Raw genomic sequence first — 14,218 nt, 5'->3', positions numbered from 1 at the left:
ACTTCGCAGCTATTTTTAGGCAAAATGATTTATCCATCAAATAGAGCTTCTGAAAAGCCTTCTCACAAGACAGTGTTTGGGGTGTCCCCTCATCTTCCTTCCACAGGGACATTCCCTAGGGACTGGGAAGTTTCCAATACGGCAGCAAGTCACCTGGAGTTTATGAATTAATGAATATTAGAACAATAGAAACAGCTTCATGGCTCATTGGTTTTATTAACATATTTAGTTGCTAACATATTTGGCAACTTAAATACATAAATATATATCTTTATCTTTATTTACACTAATTCATTCCCTAATTATTCCTTGATAATTGGTTTAAGTAACTACGTTTTCTTTCTGCTTCACTTTTTCGGACTGCCGATGAGAATATTTCAAAGAATTCAGATAGTCTTGTATTGTAATTATTTAAATAATAATATTACACATTTACCCTCCACTTAAAATCATATTTTTTGTAGAAGTGATGATCAAATACTCAATCCAACATCCTTGATACCGCCTGAACCAAAACTAAGTTTGGCTGTGTGCTGCAGAGCGCAGCAAATTTAAAACTCACACAACATCAGCTGCAGCTTTATACATTTCTGCATGCGGACTGTGCAACCAGTCTATCAGGGGGTCACTTCTTCAAGATCCTACCGGATCTTGGCTACAATTTTTGTCACAAGCCCTTCGAGGACCTGGGTGCGCCTGCGAGTGGTCTCCAGCACCTCCGCGTGGTTGGCCCTCTGCTCGCTGTCGTACTCAGTCACCACCATGTTGGTGATGAGCGAGAAGCCCAGGACACGCAGGCCACAGTGGCGGGCCACCACCACCTCCAGCGCTGTGCTCATTCCTATTGACACACGCACACACACACCTTTCAACATGAGGACACACTTGACGTGGATAATAGATGTAAGGTAAAAAGAAATCTGATTTAGATTGTTTTGGTTTTATTTGTAACGGTTTTATTTTGTTGTTCCTTCCTGTAAGGAATGTGAAGTTGACATCACACTGTGTTGAAGGCTGTGCAGAACGGACCCTGATTAGAAGCACTCTGCCTCTGTTGTTCTGTTATATCTCACTAGATGGCGCCTGGCGGGGTACATAACTTTCACGTAACACTTATTATAGTCTGCTCTTTAGATGTGTCAGGGCCCAGGTAGTGGGCTACACTAGTGAATATAAGTGGACTCCCCATTCCCTGCTTAATACAGGAGCAGACCCATAATTATTAAAAAAACAACAACACCTGTGTAGACAACAGCATCTATTGTACTTACTATGCACATCAGAGCGACTACATTGATTTACTGCAGTGCAGGCTATATCTAAGAGTAAGGGTTGTGTGTGGTACTTCAAAGTTTAGATTGAAGGAGCCACTCACTGCATAATGTGTCCTTGAAGATGTCAAATCAAAGTACAACTTAATTAAATTCCTATCCTAAGTGAGATGAATGGAAGGAAGATGATGACAGTTGATGACAGCATGCCAGCGTGTATGCCAATGTGGGAGAGAGTGTAAAAATTATGAAGGCCTTTTGGACTGAGCACTTCTGGGGTCTCGCTGAGAGCAACCAGCCAATGCAGAGCTCTGCTGGAACTACATACATTCAAAGGCTTTTCTGTTTGCGTTCGCAGCGCCAGTACTAACGCTGAAGAGCAGTAAGCGGTTATTTACGTAAGTACTGGCTTTACCTACACTACCGTCTTGACCAATAACTGTACACCTAAGCACTCAGGCTAGGAAGAACTAGGAACCTTTTAAAGGTTCATTTAAACACTATTATTAGAGTGAATTGCGCTGAGAATATCTGTTTTAATATGCCTGCCTCTGTATGAGACCCTTCTGATCTGAAACCACTCCTGGATCATTTCTGACCAATCAGGGCATCTCTTGCCTGATGGGTTCGGGAAAGCCATTGCGTGTGTCAATCACAGGTGTGTTAAATCAACACACAGAGAGGAAGGGAAAGCTTTTTTGGTGGTTGAGTTTCAAAATGGGTTATCTGCTCACCCTAAACTTAATCGTACCTACAGCCGTTTAAAATTAAGCATGCTAAATAAAAACATAAATAACGTATACATATGATACTATATAATAGCACTTCTTATTGCATAAATAATATATACTACATCAACATATATATCATACAATCTATTGTATATCGATTTGATAACCCTAACCCTTACTGCTGAGACAAGCTGCCACTCACCCACTGTGTCAGCTCCCAGGGTCCGCAGAGCCCTCCCCTCTGTGACACTCTCGTAGGTGGGGCCGCTCACCATGCAGTAGACCCCCTTCTGCATGAACTCCTCGATGCCCTGCTCCTCGGCCGTCTGCTGGGCCAAGGCCATCAGGTCAGGGTCGTAAGCGTCAGACATGCAGAGGAAGCGCTCACCAAACCTGGGGACAGAGAGACCGCTTGATGAATGAAACCGGTCACGTGATTGGCTAGTGCTTTGGCCAATGTTTCAGGTGCTGTTTTATTTCCTGATTGCATACTGTTGGGGGTATGCATCTGGGGCATGAGAGCTATGACGTATGCTTCAAATAGCACATTCGAGAAACTACGTTCAAGATAAGGAAAATGCTAAAGGTAATGCAAAAAACAACAGACCAACCAACCAACATTACCAATTTCAACTGCTAGATCTATTTCCTAGGAAATACCCTGCAGAGTTAGAGAAGTTAGAGAAAAGAGAAATAGTCTGAACTCTCGGCCACAATGACTGTATGGTGAAGCTAATACATGCAGACCACTTGGACGCACCAACACACTCATGCAGGCAATCAGGCATAAGCACGCACCTGCTTGAATAATATTTTTAACCGCTTATTTATTAAGGGAAAATTCAAAATGGACTTTATTTCAAAAGATGTCTTATTAGAGAGAAGTAAGATGCATTCTGAACCTGTCTTCGTTGGGGCCACACAGAGGGTTGTTCCCCACCAGGCCCGGCAGGTTGATTTGGTCCTTGATCAGCATGATGTCGCCCACCTTGTAGCTGCTGTTGAGGCCCCCGGACGCGTTGGTCAGTATCAGCGTCTTCACGCCGAGCAGCGAGAACACACGCACGGGGTACGTCACCTGGAGGCACGCACACACAAACGCACACACACACACGCATAAACCTTTCTATTGCTTTCACTTTGTATTTAATTTTATGATGTTAGGTTAATGTTTGAATTCGAACGGAATATCGGAAGTAATAAAAAGGTGGCGCCATGGACATAAAACATTCATCATGGCAAAATTGTATATAGATTTATACCACATCATAGCTTGTAAAAGCTATTCGGAACATAGTATCAGTTATCGCACATGATAAGTTAGGTGTGAGTAGAGTGAAGGTAGGTGCAAGGGTTTCATATTGTAAAGAGTTTATTTATTAATAAGTCACCTGTTTTAGGTCATAGCCTTCGTAGGTGTGGAAGCGCCCCTGCATGCAGACACACTGTTGGCCCTCAAGGGTCCCAAACACCAGTTGACCCTGATGGCCCATCACTGGAAGCACACACGGCACACACACACACACACACAAGCACACATGCACACCACACACACACACACACACACACACACACACACACACACACACACACACACACACACACACACACACACACACACACACACACACACACACACACACACACAAACATAATGCATCAGTGATGAAGCACACACACACACTTACACATACAGACACACACACACACAAGTACATCTTGCAAAAAAGCTTATGCAAAATGGCATATGGCCAATTTAAAAGTACAGCTTGTGGTGTGAAGACATTTAACAACGCTTTACATAATAAGTGATTTAACACAATGAGTACAAACTTTATTCATCCGTTTTGATGCACATGTACGCCCACACACATGGCGTACACAAACGAGCACCCAAACACACACACACACACACACACACACACACACACACACACACACACACACACACACACACACACACACACACACACACACACACACACACAGTAACACACACACACACAGTAACACACACACACACACAGAAAGAGCTCTCACCGGTGGTTTGGGGGAAGAGTGGGATGTCTTTGTAGGGGAAGACGACCTTGTTGTGCAGCAGCTCTGCCAGTCCGCCCAGCCCAGAGCCACAGATGATGGCCACTTTAGGACGCTGCGCCGTCTTTGATCGCAACCAGTCGGCCGTAACCTCATAGTCCTCGTAACTGTTTGGAGGTATTGACAAATACACTGATGATTTAATAACTATAAATCATAGCCCCCAAAAATAACAAAGGGACTCAAAATGCAGGCCTGATGCAGTTTGCATCATGCCATTTACACATGGCTCTTTGGCAGCCCTCGTCTTAACTCTGTCAGCATGTGGCAAATAAATTCCACACACAGACACAAACACACGCAAACATACAGACAACCAGAACACACACACACACACACACACACACACACACACACACACACACACACACACACACACACACACACACACACACACACACACACACACACACACACACACACACACACACACACACACACACACACACAGATACTGCAGGTAAGTTGGGAAATATTGTTCAACCTTTTATAAGTGATTCATAAATACATTGACCCAACAAGGATAATAAAAAAACTGAATGAAATGTAGATAAGATTCGATAGATTTAAACGCTAGTATTGTTTGCCAAAGTCATAAATATACAGCACATTCAAAGATGAACGATCAATCATCATGGGGCAGATGAGAATATGTAACCAAGTCCTGGAACCGTAGGGAATAAGGACAATACCAGGTTCGTTTATGAAAGACAATAAACATGTTATTCAGCAGTAGAATTGCAAACCCAGTTCAGAACTACAAAATGTTTCTAGACACAAAGCCTATCGTTATGGGGCTGGCCACGGAGCTGTCCGTGGTGCTCGGTGTATCGCCGCGCTTCAGTGAGTCCATTGGATTACAGTTTTTTCCTATCGTTTTAGGCAATTTACCTAAACCATGCTCACATTCCCTAAACACTTCACACAGTGAGCATACCAGTAGACCATGTGAACCAAACTGTGGTTACTTGCCCCTATGCTAAGATACAAATGCTGGCAATGACGCCTTCTTCCAAATTTCATGGATACCTGCCCCAGTCAATGTTCACTACCGGCAAAACGCTGTGTTTAGATACTCTGTTCAAAACTGTGAACTTTCTGTTCAAAACCTAACTTATCAGTAATTTAGATCACTGTAGATGGAAAGATGCTGCATTTGGACAGACAAATGAAGTTACATGTTTGAATAAGAAAAAATATTTAGTTTATAGTTTTGACTTTGTAATGTATTTTCTGTTTTGTGCAACACTTGCACTGTGACAAAATCTCCAAAAAGTAAAGCACAGTGAAAAAAACTGTTGTGTTTGTGATTTGTTTCTGGATCATATATTACGTACTTACTGTATGTAATTTGCATTACAAAAACTGAAAATTGTTATTCTCAGTTTCTCATAAAACACTTACAGTGTTTACTGTATTTACAATTACAGTACATTTACCACACTCAATTGTGACATCTTTTGTGGGAGGTAAACTGACATATGAACACTGTCAGCAGATACTTGGCTTGGATTGTCATACTGTAATATTACAAACTTTATTACTGTAGTCCAAAGAAGTGTTTGTCTGTGTTTTTTCTCTTTTTTTCAATGCAACACTACAGGAAATCTATGCCAAACTGGAGGACACAGCAACATTTTATATATGCAATTGGCAATGCTTCAAGATGTTAGTGTTTTTTAGGTCATAGTGTTCTGAGAGGAAACATGTGTTAAGTTATGGCAGCATTGTTTGTGGTGTGGTTGTTGTAGTGCATTTTGCACCAAAGGTTAACAGATATGCAGAGGTGTGTGTCTCTAAAGCCCACTGTGTTAAGTGATAGGGAAAAGTGACCATAGTATGGGTACATGACCGAAAACGATAGGAAAAAACTGTAACAGCGACCTCATCTCTTCATTTCATTGGTTGAACTTGACATGGAAGGGGCCGTTTGGAATTCAAATGGATGGGAAGGGGAAAGCATGCAGTACCCTCATATACAATTGAGATGGTTACGCTGCCCTTGTTGAGTTTATTGCCTTTAGGGCAGTCTTTCTCTTTCTCTTTAAATCGAGCCCACATTCTCACGTAGGTGAAATGACAATGTGAAAAGACATATTGAGGTATATTTGAATTCAAAAATAGATACTATTTTTTTTTTGGAGTATTGCTCCGTGGACAGTGCAAAATCTAACAAGTTCTCATAATTTCTATTTTGCATGAACAGACCAAAACATAAGGGCTCATCCCATGATAGATCAACGCAATATAAGGCAAATAGTATCACTGTGTTACAATGAAGTATAACGTAGGCTGAGTTCTGCATCGATTTGTTGGGGCCATACAGTTAAGTGAATATTATTGGAACTCAGCGTTTAACAAGGGCTACTAGGGCAAACATGAAAGAAAAAATAGATGTATTCTCTTCCATGCAGCCTGTTGCCATAAGCTACCATTTACATCCTACCTGCACCGATTGGACGCGGGCGACGTGTTTTCCATATCTGATGATCAATGGGATGGTTTTACAGATGCGACGAGTAGGATGGGTTGAGGGAATTTGAAAGCCGGATAGAGTTTGCAAGCAATGAGCTGGTTAATGAGACTCAGCAGGGATCACGCTGTAGGTTAAGTCAAGCGGGCTTGGAGGTATGACAGGGGGCGGAGACGGTCTAAATGTCCAAATCACATGTGGAACAGAAAGAGAAACCCAAAGCCTCGAGCGCTGCTCGGCGGACCCCAGGTGCGAGAGCGGGTGGAAACAACAGGCAGGATATTGGTGAAATGCGAGTGATGGGAGTGAGAGAGAGGGAGGGAGCACTCTTCATAAAAACGAAATTCGTTTTTACAGAATACTTTGTTTTATTTGTTTATTATTTAAACTGCTTTTGCAATGTATATATTTCCCAATCCAATAAAAAAGCTCGTTTGAATTGCGGAAAAGCAACTCAACTCAACTGAAACTGAACTGGACAACTGAATTAAGTAATATTACCATTGCTTCATCCAATTAAGAATGTGGCAGGCCTACAAGGACTACCGATATTTGTGTAGTTTAATCGCAAAATTACTGATTATACAGCTGTTAATTGCCAAGGTCGTGACCAATGAGAAACCGGTTTGTTAGCGGTAGCCGAGGTAACTGTTGCCACGGCAACCAATCACAAACTGTTTCGCTGAATGGTGCTGAATGAGAATCTGAGTTTGGCAGAAAAGAAAGTAAACGAACTTCTTTAAAAGTGGTATGGCTTGATAATTAATTGGTGATTGTTAATTAGAAATTATTGTAGTAGCTCTTGGTTTGGGAAATAACATTGAACCTACGTTCCTCTGCTCATCGTTCGTTAGCAAGGACCTTTTGCGTTTTGTTGGTTAGCCTTTATTGCTCAATATAACCGTGCCTGCCTAGTATGTTATGCTGTGTACTATGTTCAAAATGTTTATTTTAATTCATGCATAGCTTGGATTTCTCTCCAGATGGCAACCTACATTATTGCAGGACCAGCTCCTTCCAAGGAAATTGGCCCAAAGAAAAAAATGACTTTTCCTTGGAATCACAAACTTGTGGTCAAAGAAGACAGAGCAAGAAGGGTAAGTAAGACAAAAGGAAAAATGTGCTATAGGTCTGACATTAGGAGGCTTACTTGTGGACACTGCTAGAGGGATTGATATTAAAATGGACTAACCAGATTTCCACAACATTGGCAGAGTTAGGAATTACTGTACATCCCCACTGCCCATCTGTTAACTAGTTAACCCAACCCTGACCTAGACGTCATCAATAACCAATCAAAATATCAGTGTATGACATTTATTTGTAGGTAAAAGCGGATTAATAGCAGAGCTCCTATTTGTTCAAACTAAAACCTATTTCTATTGGCTGTCAATGTTATGTAACGTTTCATTGTTATGCTTAACTTCTAATACTCAATTACACCCTAAATCAAACCAAATGGTATTTTAAGAACACAAAGAAGAACAGTGCAAAGAAGTAAAGCATAAAGACAATATTTCAGCTGTAAGGATAGTTATTTGGTGCATTAGAATACTCATGTTTTAAATGTTCCAAACCTAGCCTTAGGATAGATCGTAATAATATAATCAGCACAAATCTATATCTATATATATATATATAGTGATATATATCAAATTGTGTGAGTGTTTAAATATGGTCGCTAGTGTTTACATGTGGTCGATAGTGTTTAAATATGGTCGATAGTGTTTAAACGTGGTCGATAGTGTTTAAATGTGGGCGTTAGTGTTTAAATGTGGTCGATAGGGTTTACGTGTGGTCCATAGTGTTTAAATGTGGGTGATAGTGTTTAAATGTGGGCGATAGTGTTTACATGTGGTCGATAGGGTTTACATGTGGTCCATAGTGTTTAAATATGGTCGATAGTGTTTAAATGTGGTCGATAGTGTTTACATGTGGTCGATATTTTTTAAATGTGATCGATAGTGTTTAAATATGGTCGATAGTGCTTAAATGTTCTATTCCCTCACTCTCCACCTCATCCCTAACTCTCCACCTCATCCCTAACTCTCCACCTCAAGCTGGTGTGTAGTGAGCGTTCTGGCACCGATTGGCTGCCGTGCATCACCCAAGTGGGTGCTACATATTGGTGGTGGTTAGTGAGGTCCCCCCTTCACTTTAGGCGTCTTTGAGTGTCATTAATTATTATTATTATTCATGTTTAACCTCTGTTTTCCTTTTATTCCTAGTCTGTTTTACATAGTTTTGAATGATGACTATATGCTCTGTAAGGTGACCTTGGGTGTCTTGAAAGGCGCCTCTAAATTAAATGTATTATTATTATTATTATTATATCACTTCAATAAATGTGTAAGATGTACCAAACATGTGATTTATTTTCGCTGAACAGAAGTGTACATTTTGACGATTGACGGTAAAATACATTTGAGGGATTGTATATTTCTTAATAACGTTATGAGAATGTATTCCATCACTCAAACAATAATACCAGCCTGTTACCACCGCCTTTCATAACCCTGGGAAAAATAAATTTAAAAAATATTAACGCTTTGATGAACAACATAGCAATTCCTCTAACAGTTATAATGATTGGTGAGACTGAGAAGTCTCAAACGAAGGGATGAAGAATAATATATTAATTCCTAGACAGTTAATATGTTTCACCTTGTTCTGTTTTCAATCCCTCTCCCTAGCAGAGCCCTGTCTCTGCCACTGTTCTCGAGGAGTATATCAAACAGTTCAAATGGTTTCACCTTCAACCTGTTCTCATTCCCCTCCCTGCTAGACCTCTGTCTGTCACTGAACTTGAGGAGTTGAATGAATCAGTAAAACTACAGATCCCCAAAGACCGACATTTCTGTGTGCTAATCATCCCCTGGTATCAGACCCCGGCAATGTTCAAGCTAGAGAGGGCAAGGGCGGTTTGTGATTGGCCGTTTCTTTGTCTAGAGGAGCCCCAATGAAAGTCACCTAGGTGGAGTGCGGCGGCGAACTAGGAGAGTATAGCAATGGACCTTGTTACACTGGCGCCCAGAGAGGGGCCTACCACACACAGAAAGGTCACAGGGTGGGGACTTTGAAGCCGGTATATCAGGTGTTTCCCTTTACCTTTCAGGAATGAAGTTTGTATTTATACAAATATGCTACACCAATGATTTTGGATTTTCACATTCAAACTGCGATCTATTTAGAGTCCGTCCTTGAAATATGTTAAATTGAGTTGAATGTTTTTTGCTGCTTTGCACTGATGAATGCCAAACCACATGAATGAATCCAGGTGATTTCAAAGTCAGGATTATGAAGATGTAGACTCTTTAGCAGGAAAGAATGTCAACATTATCTTAACGAAGACAATGTGCTGACAGCAGTATTATATATAATATAATATGTGTAGGTATTTTGCATCAAAGTATTTTGCATGGAATATATGAATATGTGCTTTTGACATCAGCATTTAGCTGTAGTGTGTTTATCATGCATCTTACTGCCTTTCATCTGTGACATAAAATGCAATCTGATGCTCTGGAAAACAACGCAAGCACATTCATTTAATTAGAAGGGATGTGGAGAAAAATGGCAAAATGAAACAATATCCTATGATTTTAAAATCTTTTCTTTCTTTTTTATCATATCGAGCACACCTGAGTATATGTTGACGACGTATTAACCTGACATTGTAGCAGCCTAGTGTTGTAATACAAGGGTTCAGTCACAATGCCATGGGATTTTTCTTGCAGCAGTTCCAAAATGACTGCTCAATGAATGGAGAATAGATCAATTTGAAGGTGCAACAACAATACAACTAATATTGTCATTGTTTTTTACATACAGGTCACTTCATCAGTGTATACCCAAGAGATGTTGCAAACCACAGAGGAGCGCCTGGCCAGTACTCAGGAGATGCAGCCTCCCCGAATCCTGGAGCTGCTGGACATGGGCGATCATGAAGTGAGGAATTTTTAACTTTCCTTTCACCCTTCCTTCCCTAAAAAGCAGGGGGGGAAAAGTTCAGGGCGCTCCAAGGTTCGTGCTGATAGGTGTTGTCTTTGCACTGCAAACCATTGCCACTAATGAGCTGACAGGTGACATGTGGCTAGTGAAGATTGTACACTTAATGATGCTATTAAAAAAAACTGTATAGTACTTTATTTAAGCCAGAGCAGGCGGCACAGCACAGTCCTTTCAAGCTCCCACTGTAGAAAGTAGTATGAAGATCAGAAATTGCCATCCTTGCTGCCATTTGCACACTTGAAGGAGCACATGCATGACAACTTTCATCTCCAGAAACTGAACTCCCTGGAGATTCTCAATGTCAGTTTTTGTTATCGTTTTTGTTAGATTTCGACAGGCTGTCTTCCTCTCTCCGAAAATCAACACTGATGTAAAATATATATAATTGCCCTTCCCCGGTAAATGTTTAAGACTAGATATCAGGGTTTGTCCTACATAGAGTAATGTTTGGCACCCCCAAAGACGTCTTAGCCGGTGACAAAGGGAAATCACTAGAATCAAAATGTATTAAAGAATTGAGAACATACATAGCAAATCAGCTCCTCTCCGAATGGATTTAATAGCAACTTATTATCATATGTAGAAGAATCTGAATATAAACTGAAAAACAAGGTCTTTGACTTGATGCAGTCAACTCCCCTCTCATCCTCACCGGGTACTCTGGGGCCCAACGGGACAAACCCTGATGGGCTGTCAAAAAACCCTAAAAGTAAAGTAGATACATTTGAGAAAAAGATCATAGGAATAATAGACACAGGCTCCCCAACATGTCCATTCAACATACTGCATCCACATGCTAAAGTCTAATGCTGGCCAAAACAATTTACATATAATACACACTCCATCAAAGACTAGACTCTTAATCTAAAATAAAAATAAATTCTATAGGACACACTACAAAATACAAGCATGTCCTATAGGCCGCAAGGCCTTTTTCAAATAAAATACCTCACCCTAGCTTCCACTCAGACTCTAACACAAAGTATTTTTCTAAATGATGGTCTTATTTAAAAAAATATTGATAAAATACAATGTTGAAGTTGAAGTTTAATGTTCAGAAAAAAATAAATAAATTGGGTTCAAAACACCTTCAAAACAAAAGCATTATCTTGTTCTATGAAGGAAATGGATGAAAATTATCAAAAATCGGCTGTGTCTTCACTGGCAATGGCAGCTGTCATGCAAAAAGAGATTGTCCGCCAACTGTTTGTATCCTCCAGTTTATCTACGTCTACATATGCTTTTATAATTTTTAGGCAATCATAATATAGAAATCCAAATATATTACATGGTAGTGAAACCTAACTTGATCATAGGCAATAGTATTGCTAGTAATTAACAGGATTAATGGATGGGTTGTATGTAGAAAATAGAAATTAATACACAGAGTATGTGTATTTGACTTTGCCAAATGGCGACCCAATAAATAAGGGGTCCCAATTTTGTGTTGTGACCCGTGGTTAGGGAAAGGCTGCCCTAGATTATAAACAATGCACTCCCTTTTACCAGTTATGTATCTTTAAAGTTGTTCACGACTTTAAAGTTGTAAACATGAACTGCATATTTTACCACTCAATGTGCCAGAGCCCACACACACCCCTCCATAGCAACACACTCCACCACCCCCCTACGGAGCTCCCGCCTAGATGTATGATGACAGATAAACCTACCAGTTGCTACAGTCCACTAGGTAGGCTGTTAGACTGATCCACCAGCCTTGCTGGTGGTAACCTTCAAGAAAAGTTGTGTTTAAAACGTAGCCTTTATGCATTGATCGTCGGCTGGAAAGGTGAAGTGCCGATATGTTTCTGTGTTCCTGTAGTTATCCTCGGTGGACTTGGAGCGGGCTCTTTTCCAGCCATACCCATCTGAAGTGGTCTTCCAGAACTTTGCCCCAACGCAGACCTACAAGCTGCCCCTACTCCTCCGCAACATTGACAAGGCATTGGCTTTTGTGTGTGTGTGTGTGTGTGTGTGTGTGTGTGTGTGTGTGTGTGTGTGTGTGTGTGTGTGTGTGTGTGTGTGTGTGTGTGTGTGTGTGTGTGTGTGTGTGTGTGTGTGTGTGTGTGTGTGTGTGTGTGTGTGTGTGTGTGTGTGTGTGTGTGTGTGCGTGCGTGCGTGCGTGTGTCGTCCCCCCCCAAGGTGGAGTTCTGGACCGCGTAATACAATCACACAGCCATCACAAATTGTCAATGCTCATGTGTGTCTTTGTGCTGTTTAGGTGTCACGCCACGTGAAGCTGCTGATGGAGGCCTCCCAGTGTTTCTCTGTGGTCAGCCCAGAAGAGGGCTGCTCCAAGGTGGCCCCAGGGATGACTACTGCCTTCAGCGTTCGCTTCACACCACAAGAGAACAAGGTACAGGCTAAATATACCACAGCCGCGGCATTCTCTCTCTGAGCACTTGAAGGTGCATTCACTTGAGACTGTCGGAGACCACATTGCTAGGCTGGTGGTCTTGAGCACAGCACGTTTAAATTGTCTAATCAGCCTTTTGGACTGTACTGCAAATGTGTTGGTTGGCCCGTTACTCCATGTTGGGTCAAAGTTGAATTCATTTCAGCCTCAAAGGGAGTCCCCTCTGCACCAACCTCCACAAGGGTGGGGACCCCTAACCTCCCTGGATTGGCAACAGCGCTTTGGGCATAAAGAGAAGGTGTTGCAGGGTTACCATCTCCAGCCTGCTAGTCACTCACCTGTGTCTCATTTGTTCCCTAACAAGGAACTTTCTAATCGAAGTTCCGTCTATGTTGTTTTGGGCACTAATGTTCTTTATTCCTTCCTGGTTTGTGATACGAACATCCCTTATATATATATATATATATATATACCCGTATATATATATATATATATATATATTTGTTTATCTATGTGTATAGGCCTATGTGTATTTATATATATATAGATATGTATACATATATATTTGTGTATGTATGTATAATGATGACACATTGCAATTACAGCGTAAATATTTCATGAAATATTGTTACCCGGCTCGACATAAGGCTTAAAATCATGACAGTTTTGTGTTTCTGTTTATGTTTATCTATATCGATCTTCAGGACTACCACCTCAAGCTGGTGTTTGTGACAGACAGAGAGACGTTTGAGGTCCCCGTTCGGGCCATCGGGCCCCGGGCCATCCTGGACTTCCGGGATGAACTGCAGATGCCCGTCTGCCTCGTGAAGGGCTCCACACAAAAGACCCAGCTGGTCCGCAACATAGGAAACGCTGAGGCCAAGTTCCACCTGCACACACACAGGTAACCAGGCCTCGTTTTATGTAATCACAAGAAAAGAGTTAAGCAGCATTCATCGAGATCGTGCCACTATATAAAAGGATAAATATATCCAACAGAATAGAGAGAAACCAATAACTGAAAGTAGCAGAGTTACTCCTTGTTTCCTGTATCTTGACGGAGATACTTTTGCACACACTTTTTTCTCTGCCTACTATTCCCAAGTTTATGTTCACCTTCAATAGCCAATTGAATGCTAACGGACCCCACTACCAGCCCCATGACTGCTAAAAAAATATATACGGTAAGCTAAAGAGAGTGAACTGTTCAACCATTTCCCTGTTCAACCAGAATGGAGCTCATTTGGTTCAGACCTTGTTTCTTAATCCAACATTGGAC

General features: G+C 41.2%; 2 protein-coding genes across 2 annotated transcripts in view; one reads left to right on the top strand and one right to left on the bottom strand.

Annotated features, from left to right (window-relative positions):
- Nucleotides 1–529: 529 nt before the first annotated feature.
- On the bottom strand, nucleotides 530–6,829 carry pnp6 (purine nucleoside phosphorylase 6). The gene is made up of 6 exons (XM_060060915.1): nucleotides 6,546–6,829; nucleotides 4,043–4,206; nucleotides 3,394–3,497; nucleotides 2,905–3,080; nucleotides 2,205–2,395; nucleotides 530–841 (listed from the first exon to the last, which is right to left on the bottom strand). Exons 1-6 carry the CDS (start codon nucleotides 6,578–6,580, stop codon nucleotides 642–644), a joined length of 870 nt encoding a protein of 289 aa, XP_059916898.1. The 5' UTR covers nucleotides 6,581–6,829; the 3' UTR covers nucleotides 530–641.
- A 390-nt stretch (nucleotides 6,830–7,219) lies between these two features.
- The window catches only part of hydin (HYDIN axonemal central pair apparatus protein), a 77,558-nt gene continuing 70,559 nt past the window's right edge, over nucleotides 7,220–14,218 (top strand). The window contains exons 1-6 of the mRNA XM_060061589.1: nucleotides 7,220–7,320; nucleotides 7,556–7,669; nucleotides 10,404–10,520; nucleotides 12,406–12,525; nucleotides 12,805–12,939; nucleotides 13,644–13,843. Of these exons, the coding sequence (XP_059917572.1) occupies nucleotides 7,556–7,669; nucleotides 10,404–10,520; nucleotides 12,406–12,525; nucleotides 12,805–12,939; nucleotides 13,644–13,843 (686 nt within the window). The 5' untranslated portion in view covers nucleotides 7,220–7,320. The remainder of the gene's footprint in view (nucleotides 7,321–7,555; nucleotides 7,670–10,403; nucleotides 10,521–12,405; nucleotides 12,526–12,804; nucleotides 12,940–13,643; nucleotides 13,844–14,218) is intronic.

Source organism: Gadus macrocephalus, chromosome 9 (assembly GCF_031168955.1).
Source record: "Gadus macrocephalus chromosome 9, ASM3116895v1".
Classification (NCBI taxonomy): domain Eukaryota; kingdom Metazoa; phylum Chordata; class Actinopteri; order Gadiformes; family Gadidae; genus Gadus; species Gadus macrocephalus.
The sequence above is the reverse complement of the archived record's forward strand: the minus strand, read 5'-3'. Positions and strand labels throughout refer to the sequence as shown.